Raw genomic sequence first — 22,750 nt, forward strand, 5'->3', positions numbered from 1 at the left:
TCCTTTTTTTCCCCTTCTGGTACCGGGGATTGAACTCAGGGTCTTGCCCTTGTGAGGCAGACACGGCACCACTGAGCTAAATCCCCAGCCCTGTTCATTTTGTTTTTGCCATGGTTCTATTTGCTAATGCAATTGACAAAAAAGATTTACAAGTTGTAAATGATAGTAACATAAACAGAAGCACCCCAACTAGCAATGTTGGGTAAATATAGGGCTTTGGTTTGAATTCATTGCATTGATATCTAACTGACCTTATCTTTCCAGAGTGCCCATAAAGTTATTTCAGTCAGTTTCTAGTTTTATTTTTTATTTCTTTATTTTAAAAATTATCTTTTGTGGCACTGAGGATTGAACCCAGAGCCTTTGCACATAGCTATATTCTCAGCCCTTATTTTTATTATTTATTTAGAGATAGGATCTTGCTAAGAATCTAAATTACCCAGGCTGGGTTTGAACTTTTGATCCTCCTGCCTCAGATTTCCAAATTGATGGGATTACAGACATGCATCACCACATCCTGCTGGTTTCTCGTTATTTACCCAATGTTTTCATGGGGCAAGGGATAGCCTGGAGCTTCCTAATCTGTCATGCCCCTGATGTTATTTTGTTTGATAAGTTTTGTTTTGTTTGTGGTACTTGGGATAAACCCCAGGGGCACTCTTACCACTGACCTACATCCGCATCCTTTATTTTATTTTCAGACAGGATCTTCCTAAATTGCTGAAGCTGGCCTCAAAATTTTGATCCTTCTTTCAGCTTTCTTAGTAGCTGAGATTGCAGGTGGGCTATGGTGTCTGGCTCCTTGGTGAATGTTAATAATATACATGCAAGAATTCAATTAGCAGATTTGTGGCTTTTATTTTAAAACAAACATAGTTGCAAAAGAATTTATGACAATGGTACAGTTTTTTATGCTTTTTACCCAACTTTCCTCAAAGGTAACATCCTACATAATTATAGTCCAATTATCAACACCAGAAAGTTGATGTTTGCATAATACTGTTAACTAGACTATAAATCTTACTTAAATTTCACTGTTTTACATTCACTCATTTCTGTGTGTGTGCATACAAATTTGTGATAAAATGAGATCACAATCAGAATACAGACTTGTTCAATTTCTACAAAGAACTCTTTCTTTTATGCTATCCTTTATAATTGTATCCACCCCTTCTTCCTAACCCCTGGCAATCACTTACATATCTATTGTCCATCTCTATAATTTTGTTATTTCAATAATGTTACATAAGTGTAATCATTTAGTGTATAATATTTTGATATTTGCTTTCTCAGTCAGCATAATACCTTGATCCATCCAAGTTACATCATAGCTCAATAGTTTTTTCCTTTCTGTTGCTAAACAGCAGTCCATTGTATGGACATACTATGGTTTGTATATGAATTTTCCTGTTAAAGGCTTACATTCAGAAGGGCGGGGGATATAGTGGTAACATACCTGCCTGGCAAGCACAAGGTCCTGAGTTTGCTCCCTAGTACCCCCCAAAAAAAGAACCAAAAAGGACATTCAGAAATTTCTACTTTGATTGTTTATCCTTTAATAAATATTTTTATTTTGCGTGCAAGTCAATTTGCAGAACTGGCAACTAAATAGTTGACCCTTGGCAAAAGTATTCAGCTGCCCATGTTTATTCGGGGAGAATGTGTATAGTGGTACTCCCTTAGAGTATAATTATTATATCTAATTTCTTTCTTTGTCACTACATATTGTTGCAGATGTGTCATACATTCAAAATAAGCAAGTACTGCAACAGGAATTGTAAAGGCAAAGGAAAAAACCCCACAGAATTTGAGTTATTTCAATCACGCCATTCTATATACTACTTAGAATTTTATTTGTGTTTTAATTTTAAAACAGTGAAAAAGGGCTGGCACTGTGGTGCAGTGGTAGAATGTTTTCCTAATATGCATAAGGCCTTGGGTTCAATCCTAGATCTACAAAAAAGAGAAAAAAAAAAGCAAAGAAAAGAAATGTTGCAAACTGCAGAAGTGTAATGCTTTCATTTGATAAGTACAAATGAAGTTAAAACATCAAATACTCTCTTGAATTTAAACAATATTTTAAATGAATTGCTATTGTTATTACTATTATTATTTTTACTGTTATGCTGTAAGTACTGGGGATTGAGTCCAGGGTCTTCACGCTATGCTATGACCCCAGTACTTTTTAGATTTTTTGTTTTAGATAGACTCCCTGTAGTCGCTAAACTGCCCAGGTTGGAGTTGAACTTGTGATCCTTCTGTCTCAGCCTCCCAGATTATTGGCATTACAAGGGTATTCCACCACACCTGGTGAATTCTTCTCTTTTAAATGGTTGTTTAAAACAAATCAGTGAAACAATATACTAATGATTTTACCAGATCATTGTAACTAAAATTAGCGAGATGTCAGGAAATATTCACTCTGGGTGCCAGATGTGGGAACATGTCACTGATACTAACATTTGAGCTAAAATATAGTGAACAGTTAAAGAATGACATTCTCACACACTATTCAAACTTACTCCTAGAGGAATTCTCATCTTGAATGTGAAAATGGTATCCTTCCTGCATCAGGGTCGCAGCAGAGATCCTCAAACTGTGTTGAATTCTAAAATAGGATGTCAAAAAATCTATGGAGAATCTGCCGAACAGGTAGCAAGCAAGAGCTGCTTTGTTCTCCTCACCTCATTACTTGCACGGGGTACACAAGATCAATACAGAGAAATTGTTGAATTGATGTGAAATACTTAGAGAGCGAGTCACTGAAGCATTATAATGTTTCTCATCTTTTCCTTGTTTCTTTAAATTAAGTTAGGGAGTTTTAGAAACTACATGAACCACAGTGCCCTCTGGAATTTGGAGGAGCAGGGATTGGCTGAAATTGGATTTACAGGCCTCTCTAAGGACAAAGCAGGAAGAGGAACTGCAAATCAGCTGTAGTCCCACTGGCTGAGGTGGGGTACAGTGTAAGATTTCTTGAGAATCTGAGGTAGTCTTCAATCATATCAGATTCAATGATTTCTTTTTATAATCAATATTTTATAACATTCTTTTTTAATGTCTCGACGTGGAATTTATAAATAATATAAGCCACCTATATACAAAATTTCAAAAATAAAGAAATATAATTCTCCATAATATGAGGGAGAAATAAAAAGTTCCTAATAAAATAACTTTCAACATATAAATGCTTTGGCATGACCACACTAGATGACACAGTGAATCAAATGCTTGCAACTAATTCTTACAACGAATAAGTGTGCATTGAAGTGACAGTATTCAGCTGAGTAGAGCCAGCTTCTTTCCTTTCTGCTTAGTCATTTGAAATAAGAACTAAGTGCCTCCCTTTATACACAAAGTACCTCCCTCTAAATGCACATAAAACTTCCATTCCTACAACAGCTACTAATGAAAATCTGACACGAGTGTATCATATTGGTCATTTATATACTACAAATGGTGCACCAGAGGAATAATTTTCTGAAATAGTTCACAACTCTTGATAAATTTCTGAAAAATGCAGTGTATAATTATCCTTTATCTTTTTAATGTTTGAAATTCTAGAAAACTTTAGTGTGTAGTAAACCAGGGCAAAAATTAGTTTGTATGTGTATGTTTTTCTTGCCTACATGAATGTCTACAAGGACATCTGAAAGTGTCGGAGTACCTGGAACAAGGGTTCACTTAGCAGCAGAAATCATGGGTTCCTTGACCTTATTTAGCAAATGCCACTTAATTTCACCTCCAATCACTGCAACAACCAAAAATGTCCCAAGAATTTCTAAATGACCCACAGTGAGTGAGAACTAAAACTTCAGCTTTTTCTAGACATTTTCATATCTAAAAGTTATCAAATAAGCTATGGGCTCAGTCCAGGATTTCATTCACATCTGAAAAGTAGTTGGACAAAAGAGACGAGAGTGGGGGTGAAGAGGAAAAGGGGATGTGAAAGCATTTAAAATGCATCATGTACGTATACCACATGCCCACAATGAATATAAACATTATATGTTGCAAACTTGAACTGATAATAATTATAACATAATAATGAAAATGGGGAAAGGGGATCTAAAGACAGAGGGAGGGAGGGAAATAAAAAAATCAAGATATGTTAAGTACATGTACCTACTCCTTAAAATGAACGTTAACTTCACGTACTGCTGACATGTGCTAATAAAATAAATAAATTAAGAAAGAATAAAGTTGCTTTGCACTCTACAGGTTTAGCTGGTTCAATAAATACCTGTTGTATTAATAATGATGCTAGCAACACAGGAACAAGGGTCCATAAACTGTAAGTATAAAGATTCTAAAATAGAAATAAACTTACCATTTTTTTTGTTTGTTTTTTGGAGACATGCTCTTGCTGTATAGCTTAGGCTGGCCTTGAACTCATGGAAATCCTCCTGTCTCAACCTCCCAAGTGCTGGGATTATAGGCCACCATGCCTAGCTAAACTTGCTATTTTTATGTTTTTGGTTTTTTGAGACCGGGTCTCGCTATGTAGTTGAGACTGACCTGGAACTCACTATGTAGCCCAGGCTGGTCTCGAACTCACAGCAGTCCTCCTGCCTCAGCTTCCCAAGTGCTGGGATTACAGGCATGTTCTACCACGTCTAGCCGAAACTTGCTATTTTTAAACAATAGTAAAATGATAAGAATGTTATGACAGGAATATAAAAAGCAAAGGAAAGAGTGAAAAGATGTAAGGTCATAGAGCAACTAGAAAGTATAAGGCTTACTGGCCTTGGAAGAGTTTCAGTTTTATTTAAAATGCGACGAGAGGCAAGGAAACAACATGAACAAAATTGTGGGGTTTTTAATTTTTCTGGTTCTCTTGAGAGAAGGGCTCACTATGCTGCCCAGGCTGGACTTGAATTCCTGGGTTTTAATGATCCTCCTGCCTCAGCCTCCTGAATAGCTGGACTATATGCATAGGTCACCATCCTGGATTCCTGATTTGTTTCTAAAGAGCATAAAAATTGTACTGATCTGAGAAGTATAGGTTGTCAGGAAATAATAATGACTGTAGGGATAAGACTTAGGCTATTTTACTCTTCCAGATAGATATAGGTTGAAACTAGAGTAGTAACAGTAAGAAAACTAAAACAGACTGAGACGGTTGTACTTGAATGAGTGTGAACTGGAGGGGAAAGAAAACTATAATAATCTTGACTATCTGGGAAGGCCATGATGCCTTTAATTGGGATGGGGGAACACTTGAGAATAGAATTTGATAGGCAACTTTAAAGACAACTGTTTTTCCCTTTTGTCAAATTATGTCTTATTAGGATTAAGACAAATGTGCTAAGTATATAGCTGAGGATTCCCAATTAGAAAATAGCCATCTTAGAATCTTCACCATTGCTGTCATTAATTAATATCTTTATGCATAGACTGGCCTGAATCTAGCTTTCAACAATTTCCATCTGCAGTTCAAACTTAAATTTTGCCTCTCTTTTTTAATTTCATCATAAATCCTTTCTAAAACATTCATAAAGATAACTAATTCCACAAGAGATCATGAGCATTAATTATTGAATGATTATACAATCCCCAGAAAATATTAAAACTGATGTTTCCCGGATGTACTAAGATGGAGAAGTGTTCCTTGCTATCTCTGGGTTCATTATGAAAAAAATCAACAATACCGTATCCATTCTCACTAAGTCTGGGGAACAATTGTGGAACTCTCCGTGCCAGACATAGGTGTTGATTAGGGTGCTGTATGTGAGTGGGCATAACGATGAGCCAGGTGGGCATGGTACCTCTCCCAAGTAAGTCCACAAGTAGTTGCCCTTGAATAGATACGAAAACTGGGAGCAACCTGAATTAATGCTGAATTTAGCCAGAGTTGAAAAGAGCGAAGGTGTCAAAATACTGTGCTTGTTCAAATCCTCTCAACTCCTTCCAGGTACCATTCTTTCTGGCAGAGATCAGATATCACTGCTTAAAAGTGACTTTTACCAGGCTCCTACTTTCCTGAACATGCCAATGTGTATAGCTCCCTCCCCTACATCGCTAAAGTGAATGTGCATATTAGCTTAGGTTCTGTGGGACAAAGGTAGGGAAATGAAAGGTCCAAATCACAAAAAAAGGAGCACAATCTGAGGGCCTAGAGCAAGGCACCGTGTGAGAGCAATTTGAGGTTCGATGTTGGGGAAGGGGACAATGGACAGGAGATACAAGCAGGTGAGGATACCAGATATCACTTTGCCTATTAAACTATCTTTCTTAGGGCTGGAAATGGAGAGGTTAATTTGGGGAAAACAGGACTTTTGTTATGCGACCATGTAAGGTATCAGAGCAATGAAAAGATTTTCCTCCTCTATATCTCTGCATCCTGCCCTCTGCCAGGTTCCTTCAGTGGTGGACCTAGAGCAACCAAAAACAACCGAGGCAAACCATCTACTGGTGGCACCCACATATTGAAATCTTTTATTTGGCTTTCATACCTCATCTTGTCATACAGGGAATGGAGACTCAGGAAATCCTTTGATAGACTGACGTACTTTTGTCTAAATGCAAACAAGAGAAAACAGAAACTTCAAAGGGACTTGCAATCTCCTATTAACCTCTTTCGCAGTACAGCTTGCTTGGGCTGAGAAAATAAGCAGCATCTGTTCTGAACTGTTGCTCTTAAGTATTAGGTTGGGCTGAGAAAGTGGCCATGTGGAAAGGGGGAGTAGATGAACTAATCAAGTAAGATTTCCATTAATATTTTTTGAATTGTTTCTTTAGTTCTATGAGAAATTAATAATCTGCTGGACTTGTGCAAGTTGTTGAAGGCCGTGCCATGACTGATCATGAAAAATAGTGTTTGCCTCTGGTCAAAATTCACACTGGGCTTGTGCAGTTTCACAGAATATTGGGCTACAAAGGGCCTCTTCAGTTTTGAAAACCAAATGAGCGTTTTGTGTATTCATGCATGCATTTGCTTCAGGAGGCCTATGGCTGTCAATGCTACCCGTGTTTAGGGCTTAGTCATCTACACAAGATTGGACAGGGGCACATGCCTGGGAAGAGTTGGAAGGGACTCTTCTGTTCCTTCTCAGCTTTATTTCACTGATTGTACACCCCCTCATGCACGTTCAGTCTCTGGCCTCAAGCCCTGCTATATGTTCTTCCCTTCTCATTCTTTTAGGTATTGACAGGCCCATGCATGGATTCCCCAGGTTCCCTTAGTGCATCTCAGTACCATCCTAGTTTATCTTGCCTCCTCCGGTTTCTCCTCAGAAAAGCCCTATCATTACTCACTGTATGCTTACTGCATGCTCACTGCAGGTCAGGCATGGGGCTGAGCACTTCAAATGCATCATCTTACTAACTTCAAAATAACCCTATGAAGATGCCCAATTTACAGATGGGAAAGCTGAAGCCTAGAGAATTTAATATGCCCTAGGGAACAGAGCTACTGTCACTGAGGTAGAATCAGGGTTTGTACTCAAGACTGCCTAATCCTCAATCCCGAGATTAAAACCATCATAAGTGTGTCTTACTTTTCTCTCATTGCTGAGACAAAATACCCAGCACCAAAAGTTAAAGGGGAAAGGACTTGTTTTGCTTACATTTCATACAGGTTTCAGACCATAATTGGCTGCCTCCAAGACAGGAAAGGCAAACAGGACTCATAGAGGAGAAGCAACATAGCATGCACAAGGTAGAAAAGGCAACAAGAGAGGCCTTCATGTATCTTTCTGCGTCCTTTGTCCCATCCAGACTACTGGGATTAGGGCGGTCCTAAACCTATCACTCACATGTAGTGGTTTAGTAATCACTTGCCCTTAATCTCAGCATCACACATTCTAGATTCAACTACCCCTGAAAAAGAAAGCCCCACCTCATCTGCAGGAGGCTTTGGGGGGACATCTAAACACAGCCATAACAATAAATTCTCTAGTTCACTTCTCACATTTAGAGGGATATCATTATAAAACACATTTGGGAGTATGTTATTACTTCCTTTAAAGACTTTGATCGTTTACCCTAGTACTATGCCTTTAAGCCAAATTAAGCCATTTGCTGCAGATACTCAGAATCTGTTTACATTGTATGGGTAGGTGTCTTAGTTCCCTTTCTCATTGCTGGGACAAAATACCTGACACCCACAAGTTAAAGGAGGTCAGGTTTATTTCAGTTCACAGTTTGTAGAGGTTTCAGTCCATAGTTAGCTGGCTCCAAGTCAGGGTGGCATGGCAGAGAGGCATTGCAGAGGAGAAACAGTCCATGGCATGGTAGGCAGAAAGCAGTGAAGCAGCAGGGCACTTGCCTTCTTTCTATCCTTTATATTCCATTCGGGATACAAACATTTTAATTGATGCCACCCACACTGATGGTGTAGCTTCCATTATCCAAACCCAGAACTACATTCAACCCATTTAGTTATCACACACCTTTAATACCGGTGTCACACACTCTCATTCAGCATCACACACAAAAGCCCCACCTATGAGCACATAAGGCTTTGAGGATCATTTAGATACAAGCCATAATAGTAGAATATTGCAACTTTTGTTTTAGTTTTTTGAGACAAGATCTTGCTGTTAGTTCAAACTGGCCTTAAACTCACTATGTAGGCCAGGCTGGCCTCAAACTCACAGCAATCCTCCTGCCTCAGCCTCCTAAGTGCTGAGATTACAGGCATGTGCCACCACACCCCACAGGATATTACAACTTTGAAGGGCTCTAGTTTCTTATTCTATTTCAATTCTTCCTAGGTCCCAATGTGTGGGATTTTTTTGTCTTGTTCCTTCCTATCTGTTTGGATTTCATGATTGTGTTACTCAGTTTTCCATTGCTGTGATAAAACTTGAAATAACCAACCTTTAAAAGGAAGAAACATTTAATTTGGTTCACAATGTTAGAGGTTTTAATTCATGGTTGCTTGGTTCTGTTGTTTTTAGGACTAGGAGTGAGGCAGAACATCATAGTGAGGGACATGTAGTAGAGCAAAGCTAATGACAATCAGGAAGCAGAGAGAAGGGGCATGCTGTGGTCCCCAAATCCCCTTCAAGGGCACAGCCCCAGTGACCTAACTCCCCCTCACCAAGCCCTGACTCTTTAAAGTTCCACTACCTCTCAGTAGTGCCACAGGCTGATGACCAAGACTTTAACAAATGGTCTTTGGGAGACATTTGATATTCAAACCATAATAATAATTAAGCTCAGCTTTCTCATTGGACTCTTGACTTCCTCTAAGTATTTATGTGCTGTTCCTTCCTGTTCTTAATTTATTCAGTCAAATAGGTCTTCATCCCTTCTTGGGTTTCTGGGACCCCACCTTGGCACTTAGGTCAATGTTCTAAATGTGTCCACACCTCAAAATACAGCTCCTTAAATTGACAATCTAGGTGCTTGGACCCCAAATTTTCTAGGCCTAACCTTTCCCTCTTTCTAAGGGTTCATAAGCATTTAAAACTCAATTCTAAAGCCGGGCATGGTGGCGCATGCCTGTAATCCCAGCACTCAGGAGGCTGAGGCAGGAGGATTGCTGTGAGTTCGAGACCAGCCTGGGATACATAGTGAGTTCCAGGTCAGTCTCAACTACATAGTGAGACCCTGTCTCAAAAAAACCAAACAAAACAAAACAAAACAAAATAAAACTCAATTCTAGAAAATTCTTAGAAATCATATATTTATTAAATATTCCTCCTACAGTGTTTCTTTTTTCCAAGACTCAAAAGTAAATGTAAAGAATTTTTAACAGTCAGTAGGATTCATTTATCATATCAAGTTTTTTTCTAAGTTACAGCTTGTTTTATTCAGGTATTCATACAGCTGAGCTAGTTAGTGCACAAAGAAAAGACAGGCAAAGATAAAGACCTATGTATGTTGTAGTGCACTATAAAAACTTTTTTGCAGGAAAAAAACCCTTATAACCAATATCCCACTTATAAATAAAAACAGGATGTTAAACATTTCCTTATTTTTAGTCATATTCATGCATATCTTTAAGTTTTGTATGCATAGTTTATTGATCTAATGTCGCGAGCCGGCGACGCAGAGCACTGTCCAGCAGTGTCTCAAACCTGAAAGAGCAGCGGGGTGGAGATGGGGCAGAGAGAAAGGAAGGACGCCAAGACAAGAGTCTGATCAAGGCGGCGTTTATTGCCGGCAAGCACCGGCCTTTTAAAGCAAAAAAACCACAAACTATTATGGGATGGGTTTACCATAGTAACTGAAAGGTCACACAGGAAAAGAGCAAACAGGTTCACCAAAACAACCCACCGTGAGTAGTAGTAACCCGGACAACCACACATCTAAAGGTCAGAGACAAGAAACTGTAACTTTCAGGAATTCCACAAAGGAAACACTCTACCTGCTAAACTGGAGAAACTTAACACATATGGAGTTACTAGAGTTAACAATACTTACAACCAATACTCATGATCCCCACAATTCCTCCCTTTTTGTTTTAAAACTTTGGTTCCATAGCAAGAAGAAGCTTAAGAGAAAGTATAGGCATGTCCGAGCCTGTCTTAGGTTGGGAAAAGCATTTGGCTGTCTTACCCGTCATTGGGGTCATCTGTCTTACAGGCCTATAACATGATGAAGATTTAACAGAAGCCCCTGTCTTAGGTTGATCAGTCAAACCTTTTCCTCTTACCCGTCTTTGACTTTCCGGACCCTCACTGAAGCTCTTTTTATCTGAGCGAGGTAAATGCCCAAATTTTCGGAGGACCCTTCCTTAAGGGCCATGAGCGCATGTAATGTTTTGCGCTGTATATAAACCTGATTTGAGATAACACAGTATTTATGATATTTCACATATTAGAGGCCCCATGCCAAAAACATTCAAACTAAGGCTAGTAACTTTGACATCTGACAATAAGCGTATTTCTCCCAATGCAGCAGCAGGTTTCCAAATGTTGGTTTGAGGAAAACGTGAATCTGCTCACCAAAGTCCTACAGACAAGCTTAAGTCCATGGAATATTCGAGTGACCAGTCCAAAAACCCTTGAGATGTCTTATTAATTCACCAGTCCCATTAAATCCTTGTTCTGGACAATAAAGTCTCTGCTTGTGCACCGAGACACATCCTAGAGTTCTCTCTGCTGCTCCAGTGTTGGGGTCCCAATCCAGTCTCCTCAGTGGAAACCCAGCATATCAAGCTGTTCAGGGATAGTGGTAGGTCTATAAACATATCTGTAACCAAAGTAGGTGGAACAGAAGAAAAAGGAGAATACCTGGACCAAAAGGTTATTATCATAAACAATATGCTGGAAAACCTGCATGGTCAAACAATATAAATACATCCTGTATACCAGACATGAATTCTTATGTCCTTAAATGTAGCTTTGTATCAACAGGATCTTCCCCCCTTTTTTTTTTGTTTTTTTTTTTAAATAGAAAATAGTATATTGTGAAGATAACCATCAGAAACATGTTACAATAACATATTTACAATTCAGACCTTTGATGATAACCAATATAGACATTTTTAACAACATATTTAACAAGGCATATCTTTTTATAAGGCTATGAAAATTATTTTGGTAGCTTCCATTAGTGAACAAAGATCAGAATAAATTTTCTGAGCAGCTGCTTCTTTATTCACCAACAGGAGCGTATCCAAACTTAAAGGTTGTATTTAATTATCTTTTAAGTTTTTTATTTGATCCTATAAAGCCAGGTTGTAGAAATCAACAATCTACTTGCATTTGACGTCATTTTGATCAAGAACATACAAACATCTTTGAACATTTAAGACAGACAAACATATAAGACAATTTTAACGAGTGCACTCAGATGGTTTTGGCCAATTGAATTATAAAATCTTTTTGTTATGACTAGTCAAAATTTTTGCAGATCAAAATTAACAGAGATCTCTTGTAGAATTAGGGTTAAAGGAATGAATACTCTTCTTGACTGTAAATGTAAACCTTTTATAACAAACTTGAAACCAACAAGCAAACATTTTATAAATCATTTCCATAAACATTCTCTACATTCTTAGGTAAAGACAAGAGGAACATACAAAAACCTTTCATGTTAAAAGTACAACTCTTACTTATAGCTTTCCTAATATTTTTCTATCTCATTTACTATCAGCCTTCTATAACAAACTACTATTTTGTTCTTTATTTTGGTCTATAGTCAGTTTAGAACATACCCTCGCTTGGAGTGTGTGTGGGGAGGGACAGGCTGGTCAACAGATACAAAGTCAAAGTCACAGCCAGATGGGAAGAATAAGTTCTGGCATTCTATTACACTGATTATTATAGTCAACAATACTGAAGAGTACTTCAACATGGCTACAAGACAGGATTCTGAATGTTCTCATCACTAAGAAATGATAAATGTTTGAAATGATAGATAACCTAAGCATCCTGAGTCGATCATTTCACAATATGTAAATGTAATAAAATACTACACTGTATCACATAATGATATACAAGATTATCTCAATAAAATAATTTAAAAGAAATCCTACAAATCCACACAATTTGTGTGTCAAAAGCTATTATACCATACATAAGAAGTGACACTAGTATACACATGCTAAGACTAGCAGGCTTATACAAAATAATCTTAGAAACAATTAAAATAGTTAAGAGTAGCTATAGTAGCTAAACAGATATAAGTAATGACCTTACCTTATCTTCTAAAACAATTAGGTTTCTATCTTCAACACTGAACGTCCTTGCATATTACCTCAAAATGTTAATTCCTTCTCTAACCCTCAAACACAAGCAGAATTCTGTGCTTTTCTTGCAGCAATAATAGCTATCACAACATCTTAACCTCATCAAGAAGTTCAAACACAAAAAGAAGACATGTCTGAGCTTACAAATCATGCTAAATATTTCACCTTCACAATTAAAAGTGAAAACTTTTCAAAGAAAAGGACTAAACCAAATTATAACCCCATAACATATATTCTTCTGTAGCCCCAAGATCTGGCCCATTAACCTAAAAGAGCAAGTTAACCCTATAATCGCAGTATAAAACAATGCACAAGAAGTGTTACCAAAACTAGTTTTCACTAACAGCTGACTGTCGCAGAGCAGAAGTGTGAGCAACTCCTAGGCTGGAGCAAAAGAAGCCAAACAATGTAAGACAAAGACTTATGAAAACCAAACCGAAAGAAGAACCAGGGACTCTGTCAGGGAATCTCCTTAATCTCCCATTCCAAAACCAGAAGAACACTCTGACCAGAGGGTCTTGAGGAGGGGAAAAAAATCAACCTCCCTCCCCATAAACAGAGAGACAGAGTTCCTACCAGAGGGGCAAAGAACCTCTCCGGCCCTGCTGCGGGGAGTCCACTAGCACGTCTGCCTGGACCTCCCTCCCTCCAAAATGATCCCGATCACAAATTACCAATTCAGATATTAACAGGAAAAGAAAGACACAGAAGCAAAGAAAGGAAACCAAGGACAAACTATTTCTACAAATTCTAATAAATTACACAATTGTTGGTGCCCTACTCTAGCACCACCAACACACAATAAATCTTTAAGCTGGTGGCTGTATCTTGGACAGGCCAATTCTTGGGCCAATGTTGTTGAGCTATCACACTCACATCAGCTCCAGTATCTAAAATTCCCTTGAATTGTTTTTTATTAATCCAAATTGTTAATTCAGGTTTATCTTGTTGGATAGGCGTGACCCAAAATGCATCAGAAGACCCAAAGGCTCTATTTTGCCTATTTTGAGGAAATAAAAACCTTCCTTGTTCTATATAAGGACAAAGCAATATCTGTGCTATCCGCTCCTGAGCAGGGATAACAGTAATGCCATCAGGTGATGAAGCTAATATTTTTATTTCACCCGTAGAATCTGTGTCTATGACTCCTGGATGAATATGAAGCCCTTTTAAAATCCAACTACTCCTTCCTAGGATTATTCCAACACTGCCTTTCGGAAGGGGTCCAAATACTCCCATGGGGAGAGCTTGTGTCCCCATCTGAGGGGTTAACACTATGTAAGCGAAGGTGTTTATCTAAGCCTTGTACATCCCTTTTTTGTAAGCACTCATTTATTAAAGACCAGAAAGAAAATGTAACGGCTAGTACACTGTCAGAATTATGACTCCTTAATTTTTCATTTAATTTTCCTCCTACTCTATCCCAAACATCGTCAGTTATTTCCTCTACATCACTGAACCATAGACAAGTTTCATTCACACAATCAAGAAATTGAAACAATGACTTTTTCTTTGCCTTAATTCCTTTCTCCCTGAGTAAACACTGAATTGCTACGCTGAGTTTTGTCTTAGATCCTATGTGCCCCATTGGTACCTGCTTCTTCCGAGGATTTTCCCCGCCGGGCGTTCCAGACAGCGGTGTCCTCCTTGTTTCAGTTCGGCCGAACCCTTTTTGACAGCAGGCTTCACGGATTGCTCACCCATCGCTGCTTCAATTCCAGGTCCCTGTTCGGGCGCCACTTGTCGCGAGCCGGCGACGCAGAGCACTGTCCAGCAGTGTCTCAAACCTGAAAGAGCAGCGGGGTGGAGATGGGGCAGAGAGAAAGGAAGGACGCCAAGACAAGAGTCTGATCAAGGAGACGTTTATTGCCGGCAAGCACCGGCCTTTTAAAGCAAAAAAACCACAAACTATTATGGGATGGGTTTACCATAGTAACTGAAAGGTCACACAGGAAAAGAGCAAGCAGGTTCACCAAAACAACCCACCGTGAGTAGTAGTAACCCGGACAACCACACATCTAAAGGTCAGAGACAAGAAATTGCAACTTTCAGGAATTCCACAAAGGAAACACTCTACCTGCTAAACTGGAGAAACTTAACACATATGGAGTTACTAGAGTTAACAATACTTACAACCAATACTCATGATCCCCACAATCTAATACTACCCATTCACTGGCAGAATGCCTAACAGTCAAAGACAAGAATTAGGAAGGAAAAAGTCCTAGCAAATCTCCAGATGGATTTGGAGGATGGGCAGCAGTTCTCTTTAGTAGAAGAAGAGAGTGTGCAGGAAGGTCTTGCTGGTCTTCTTCTCCAACTCCTGCAGCACCTTCTGGATCTCACTGTCCATGTCTTCAGTGAGCTGGATACGCTGGCAGATGTCACAGATGAGGAACGACCCGAGGGTGGCCTCTTCAAAGTTGTCCTCGATGTCCACGTTGATCACATGCACTGGCTGGCAGGTCTCCCGTTCTCTGGAATTCAGATGTTCCACCACTTGGTCGTAGACTCGCTCTTCACAAGTGAGAATAAGATCAAACAAATCCTTGCAGTCCTGGAACCTTTCTGGCCGAGGCTTGATTCTCTTATTTCTATCTAGCATATGGAAAATGCCATTCTGTGTATAAAATTTCTTATCTTTCCTTTCAAGATCCTTGTATATCTCTTCATATGTTGTCTGGAAATCATAAATATTCGGCTTGTCAAAGGTTCGTCCTGGAATCTTCACGTGAGTTCCTGCTCCAAAGGACCGGATGTTGAATCCTCGTTTGCTGAGGATATGGTGCGCCTCCATACTCCGGTTCTGATTGCTGGAGCACACTACCGCCAGTTTTAGCGGAACTCTAGGCATGGTGCCGCACCACCTATACTGCTTCGGCCTCCGGAGTTTCCGCTCAGTCGCTGGGCTTCGCCGCTATCAAAATGGAGTCTGCGGTGCTGCGAAGTCAGGCACTGAGCATGCGCGTTAGTGTGAGTGAGGAAAAGCACCACCCCATAACGTAGGGCTAAGTCACAAAGAAGCCCGCCCCTTCCGGGCCAGTCCGGGTGGAGGGCAGCCACGCAGCCAAAGCACAATTTCCCGGAGCATGCTGCATGTGGTTGGTGCCCAGGTTCCACTCCTGTGAAGCAAGGTCTTCTGGGTGCGGGCCACTAGTGTCCCTCGCCACAGCTATAAACGTGGCCTTATCATAGAACCCACGCACTCTCCTTTCTATATTTTTTATCCTTTCTTTCCATCGTGCAGTATGGATATTTTCTGACCTGTTTTCTGGTTCATATGTCCAATCTGCTGTTAAGCCTACACGCCAGATTCGTAATTTTATTTTGCAACTCCAGAATTTTCACCTTTAATCATTTCTTTTGTTTTGATTGTAGCAAACACAATTATGTCAAAGTTGTCTTTTAACTCTAATATCTGAAGTCCTGTGGATATATATCTCGGTATTTCTGTAGTCTGTTGTTTGTTTTGGTTTTTATTCATGTCTTTTCTTCCTCCTCTTTCCTTCCCCTCCCACTTCCCAATTGTTTCTCCCTCCCTTCCTTTCCCCTGCCATTTCCCTCCCCTTGCCTTTTCCTTCTTCCTCCCCTCCTCCCCTCTTCTCTTCTCCTCCTGCTTCTCCCTTTCTCCTTCTTCCTTTCCTCCTCTATGCTGGGAACTGAACACAAGGCCGTGGTATTGAACTACATCCCCAACCCTTTTTGTTTTTTGAGATAGGGCCTTGCTAAATTGTTAGGACTTGAGAGAGATTCTCCTGCCTCAGCCTCCCAGTGTGCTGGGACTACAGGCATATGCCTCCATGCCTAGCTGTGTCTTACCCTCTTTGTTGCTTGCCTGCTTCTGCTTGTTTCTGCCTGCCTGCCTGCCTGCCTGCCTGCCTTCCTGCCTGCCTGCCTTCCTTCCTTCCTTCCTTCCTTCCTTCCTTCCTTCCCTCATTTCTTCCTTCTCCTTCTTCCTTCTCGCTCTCTCCCTGTCTCCTTCTCTCCCTGTCTCCCTGTCTCCCTCCCCTCTCTCTCTTCAAGGTCCTACTATGCAGTTCAATTTGGCCTTGAATTTACTATGTAGCCCTGGCTGGCCTTGAACTCCTGGCAATCCTCCTGCTTCAGCATCCACAGTGCTGGGATTAAAGGTATGTACCACCACACCTTTCCCATTGTCTGGTTCTTATTGTGTGCCAGACATGCAAAGCTATTGCAAGAAGTATTTGGGGGTGTAAATCAATGTTCTCCTCCTCCAAATAGAATTTGTGTTTGAGTCTGTGAAGTGCTTGTTGCCATTAGCAATCAGGGATCACTTTAGTCCAACTCCAGTGATTGAAATGATTGTTCAAAGTTGAGCTAGTGTGTCAACAATAGATATCTTCAAGTCCATTCTTCTACTAGAATAGTGCATGAGTAGAATCTTATTCCTGAGAATTTATAGCCCATCTTCCTCTGTGGCAAACCCAAGATTCCAATGTCTGTTACCCTAGTAATAGTGGACCTGTTAAAAAATACCTTTCAGTATCTCAACTACTTAATCTTCTCTATGAAGTATGAAAACTCCCACTGGGATTGCCTTACTTTCTGGAACTTCTGCCCTTACGCCATACTAGCTCCATAATTTTCACTCCTTTTGGTTTTTCTTGTTTTTGTTTTTTTAGTTTTATGATGCCTTTATGGAGATAATTTTTATATTTTGTCTAGCTTTGACAACTGTCATCAATAGAAAGTTTGGCTTGATTTCTCTAGTCTGTTTACATGCACTGATAGTGACAACATATTCTATGAGCTTCTGGTTTACATTCATAGTTTCAGAGGTGCCACTCATCCTCTAAAATGAACATTGCAAACTAGAAACTATTGGGAACTCTTACATTTAAAGAATACAATTAAGCACAGACTGAAATAACATATAAAATCTATTTGTATATAAGCATACTAGTTATAGGGCACCATGATTATCACTAACCCTTATTTTGTTTATAGCACCCCCCCATTGTATTATTTTTTAATCTCACAGTTTTGGTTAATGAAATAGTATTTTGTAGTGTTGGTTACTTGGTAACTAATTACCCAAAGTGTTTAAATCCCAGGGTCCAGTTTACAAAATATAAACACATTTGTGGAGTGGACATACAGCAAATTGAGATTTTTGTCAATGGTCACAGCTCCAAAACGCACTCACGGTAGGCCATTCTGCTTCAAGGGATTCTTGGGCTATGAGGATATTGATGAAATGTGGAAGATGCACAACAATTAATCTTCATTAGAAATACATTTAAATCTGAGCTAGAGTAACAGTTGGAAGTCTGGAATGGGAAATGAGGCCATTAGTAGAGATATCAGAAAGTTTACTAAATTTGGAAGTCAGTGTCTTAAGTGGCTTTGCCTCTAGGTAGTTACTAGTTGTTTAGTATAAATAATTTACAAGCACTTAAAAGCACATTTGGTTTAAAAATCTAAAAATATTTATGGACGTGCATTTGGATTATTTTATTTTATTATCATTTAATTTCCTTGTAAATATTTATGATCAGTATTATATGACAATACATGAGAGTATTTTATTGTAAAGAAAAACTATCTAACAAGTTAGTTTCTCTCTCTTGACTTGGAATTTAATCAAAACTGACATACTAAAGTATTTTCCTATTTTAAAAAAGCACAATAACTTTTTAATAAAGGGAAAAGCAAAGTTCTCCATCACATTGTTGCTTCTCTTAATATTTAGTTGTCACCAGCTAATCAAAAGTCATTTATGGGCCAGGTGCAGTGGCACATGCTTATAACCCCAGCTCTTCGGAAGGCTGGGGAAGGAGAATCACAAGGTGAAAGCCAGTCTAGGTAATTTAAGCAAAACCCTGTCTGAAAGTAAAGTTTAGCAAAAGGACTGGAGATAGAGCTCAGTACTCCCTAGGTTCAATCCTCATACCACAAAAAAATGAAAAAAAAATAAATTATGGATTTCCTTAACAGCTCCTACAATTATATTCCTAAAGAGAATCATACCACACACAAATATTTACCACTTGAAATGTAAGATCTCCAACCTCAACTGGATCATCAACTCTTTCTCCCATTCCAATAGCAGCAGATTCAAACTTCCATCATTTTTATTAAACAAACCTACAACCCACAACCTTCATTCTCAACAGATAGCTTTTCCTTTTACTTCAAAGGTATCCCAAGTAATAAAGCAATTTTTACGCTGACGTTTTTTGTTAATATTTTATTGTAGGAAATTTAAAATATACAAAACTGGAGGATGAGATGATGAACCCTCATGTGCATGGGATCCAGCTTCAATTAACAGCCAATTATGTTTAATTGACCACATCTTATAAAAATAGCACTTCTAATCATTTTTCTTGCTTTCTTCACATCCCTCTAAAATAAATTTCCTTTCTACCCAAGGTTATTCTTTGCATTAAGATCTGGATTGCATCCCTTCCAGCCTTTTCAAACTTTTGCTGTAATTGAAACACTTCCTTATTTATATAAGCTGATTTCAGTCAGTATTTAAACATTTCTTGGTAATTTATTTCCATATCAGGAAACACATATTTTCTTGCTTTCTTCACATCCCTCTAAAATAAATTTCCTTTCTACCCAAGGTTATTCTTTGCATTAAGATCTGGATTGCATCCCTTCCAGCCTTTTCAAACTTTTGCTGTAATTGAAACACTTCCTTATTTATATAAGCTGATTTCAGTCAGTATTTAAACATTTCTTGGTAATTTATTTCCATATCAGGAAACACATACACACACAACATTTGCTGTTTCTCTTCTTATTCCCTCTTACACTTTAATCCAAGCAAAAGGATTTCCTACCTCATGATTCTGCCAAAATTGCTCTCATTGAGTTCAATGATGCTGTTTTGGGTAAATCTTTTCCACTATTCTCCTGGTAACTTGTGAAGCATTTGATGATGTTGGTCCCTTTTTGTAATCAGCAAAACTTCAAACATTTGCTTCCCCTTGTCTCATAACAATACTTTCTTTTGTGTTTCTTCCTATAGCTCTGGACTCTCAGTTTCCTTCTCTCTCAGTTCTTTTTGTCTTTTTCATGTGGTCATTCTCTGTGATTTTTTCTTACTCCTTTACTCTTTTTTCCTTATTAGTGTATGCTTACAATACATAATGTTACATTTGTATTGGGGCACTGGTACATGTATACAACATATCTTGATCATTTTTGATGCCTTTACCTCCTGCTTTCTCCCTCCCATCCCCAAACCCCTTCCCCAGCTCAAAAAAGTCTCTTATTTATTTATTTATTTATTTATTTTTATTGAGTTTATTGGTACATTTAGGGATACAGTACATTTACATTCATTGTTGGGATCATGTACCTTTACATGGCAAGTCTTGATTCTCATTTTTTCCCCTTACCTCTGCCCTCCCTTCACCCCCTCCTCCCCTCCCCATCTACAAACACTTTATTTTCATCTTTTCATTCTCTCACATTTTTTTCTTTTCCCTTTTTGTTCTTCCCCTACGTATCACACCTTCCCTACACCTTTAGCTCCTTTCCTCCCATTTCTAAATGTCAGTAATCTTATTAGAATCTTATGCATTGTTGCAGAATATTCACACCAGGGAAACTATTTGGTATTTACACATGTGGGACTTATTTATTTCACTTAGGAGTATATCTTCAATATGTATCCATTTTCCTATGAATGAATCTATTCTCTCGCTCTTTATGGCTGAGTAATATTCCATCTTATAGAAAAACCACAACTTCTTTATCCAGTTTCCAACGGATGGGCAAATAGGTTGTTTCCAAGATTTAGCTATTACAAACTGTGCCGCTATAAACATGGGTGCGCATACTTCTCTGTGATATGATTCTTTTAGTTCTCTTGGAAAGATACCCAACAGAGGGATGGCTGGGTCAAATGGCACCTCCAGTCCAAGCTCTTTGAGGTATCTCCATATTGATTTCCATAGTGGTTGCACTAGTCTGCACTCCCACCAACAATGGAGGAGGGTTCCTTTCTCCCCACAACCCCGCCAACATTTGTTATTGTGTGATTTCTTCACAGCAGCCATTCTTTGTGGGGTGAGGTGGAATCTCAGTGTTGTTTTCATCTGCATCTCTCGAATGACCAGTGATGTGGAACATTTGTTTACATTCTCTTGGAGCACCTGCCTATGCCATAACTAACTGTATAGTTTTTCCTCAAATATATGGAATCTAATGGGATAATGATACACTAGGACCAACAATTTTTAATTAAGAAATTAATTTCTATTTTTATTTCATTTTACAAACACAAAACTAAAGCATACTTCTTATGAAATAGTGATGATAGTTTCATAATGGCAAAAGTGATGAAAATCCTTTGTGATCTTTTTCACTGCATATCTAGCTCAGTGTTGGATACTTTGCATTTTAGGTCAAGTTATATATTTGCCTCTTCTTCCTCCTCTTTTTACTAATTTGAAAAGTCCCAACTCACAATTTTCAATTGTAGGAAGTATTTGCTGCATTGATCAGATAAATTTTGAGTATTGGATTGAGCATAGAACCAGAAATTGTTAAGCGAATTCTAACTAAAAATACACGTTCAGTTATATGCTAAGTGGAATAGCACATTGCAGAAAACATTGGTGAATTATTTTATCTTAGGAAATGGCAGCAAATATATTACTGGTCTGTTTTTTGTATTCCTTTGCAAAAATAGTTCTTCATATTCTGATGTAGTACTGAGAGGTGATTGTAAAATATATTCCAAGATATGTCAATGACTGGGAATTGAACTCTGGGTCTTTGCATTGCTTTACATCTCTATCCCTTTTTTATCTTTTATTTTGAGATAGGGTCTTGCCAAATCACACAGGCTAGGTTTAAATTTGTGATCCTACTGCCTCGCCTTTCAGAGTGCCAGGATTACAGGTTTTTGCCACCATGCCTGGCATCTCTGTTGCAATTTTTAAAGCATGGCCCCAGTGTTCCCTTATACTTCTACAATAGGAAGGCAAGATGTATATTCCTTTCCCTTGAATCTTACTACTTAACTTGTTGAATTTCACAGACGTGATGTGCTACTTTCTGAGACCAGGCCTTAAGAAATTGGCAGCTTCCAATTATCTTTTGCAATGATCACTTATAACCAAAGCACCTCATGCACAGGATAGTATGGAGAGGAATTTATAGCCAATACCAACTTGCCAGCCATGTGACTAAGCCTTCTTGAAAGTAGATTCACCAGCTTATGTCAGGCCATCCCAGCTGGTGCCACATAGAGGGAAGACAAACTCCCAGTACACACAGCCCAAATGTCAGATTCATAAAAATCAATGATTCTTGCCTTTTAAGACAGTAACTCTCATAGTAGTTTGGTATGAAGAGTGAAGTAACCACCTCCATTCTTTGAAACTTCCTCCCTTCCTCTTTCTCCTCCTTATTAATTTTGCTTGTTGGTTTCTCAATTTGTCACACAATCTATACGTACTTTCTACTTCTCAAAAAACCATATGCTCAATATTGTTTTTCTTTTTATAAAGTGATAGATGACACAAACTATTTTGTTAACTTCTGTTAAATTAAGTACCTTCATTTTATTTTTCGTAATAGGTATTTGGACCACTCCCTAGAATTTTTGAGTCATGTGTTCTAGAGTGGCACTGGGAAACTACATTTTTAGTAAGCTTAATAGGTAAATTTTACATATACCAACGTTTGAAAAACTTTTTGTATAGTAGTTACTTTAAATTCTTTTGGAATAAGGATTATTGTGAGATTTAAATTAAAAGAGACTGTAAATATTATGAAGCATTTATCCTGGGACCTGGAATAAAATAAGAAGGGGTCATCAGCTATTACTATCATCAACATCATCATTTCTATTTTTAAAGATTATCTTCAGGATGAGGAGACATGACATTCATGTGTTTTATGCTGATTTGCCTATTAAATGAAGTAGGCTGTTGTTGCCTACAGTTTACAATATTCTTCGCTCCAGGAATCAGGTTGAGGGTTATACTTATCTCTAGGAGAGCAGGATAAATTCAGGTAAAGCATTCATCAGAGTGTCTGCCCACCTTCTTGATACATGCTCTGGAAAATGGAGCAAATCACTGAAACTGGTCCTCTTCAGAAAACCCATGACAA

The 22,750-nt window shown here is 38.6% G+C and overlaps 1 protein-coding gene across 1 annotated transcript; it reads right to left on the reverse strand.

The window, feature by feature from the left end:
- Positions 1-14,909: 14,909 nt before the first annotated feature.
- On the reverse strand, positions 14,910-15,606 carry LOC104875771 (RNA polymerase II subunit A C-terminal domain phosphatase SSU72-like). The gene has a single exon (XM_033760545.1). It carries the CDS (start codon positions 15,498-15,500, stop codon positions 14,916-14,918), a length of 585 nt encoding a protein of 194 aa, XP_033616436.1. The 5' UTR covers positions 15,501-15,606; the 3' UTR covers positions 14,910-14,915.
- Between the last annotated feature and the right edge of the window lie 7,144 nt (positions 15,607-22,750).

Source organism: Fukomys damarensis, unplaced genomic scaffold (genome assembly GCF_012274545.1).
Source record: "Fukomys damarensis isolate Sample0158 unplaced genomic scaffold, DMR_v1.0_HiC HiC_scaffold_39, whole genome shotgun sequence".
Taxonomy (NCBI): Eukaryota; Metazoa; Chordata; class Mammalia; order Rodentia; family Bathyergidae; genus Fukomys; species Fukomys damarensis.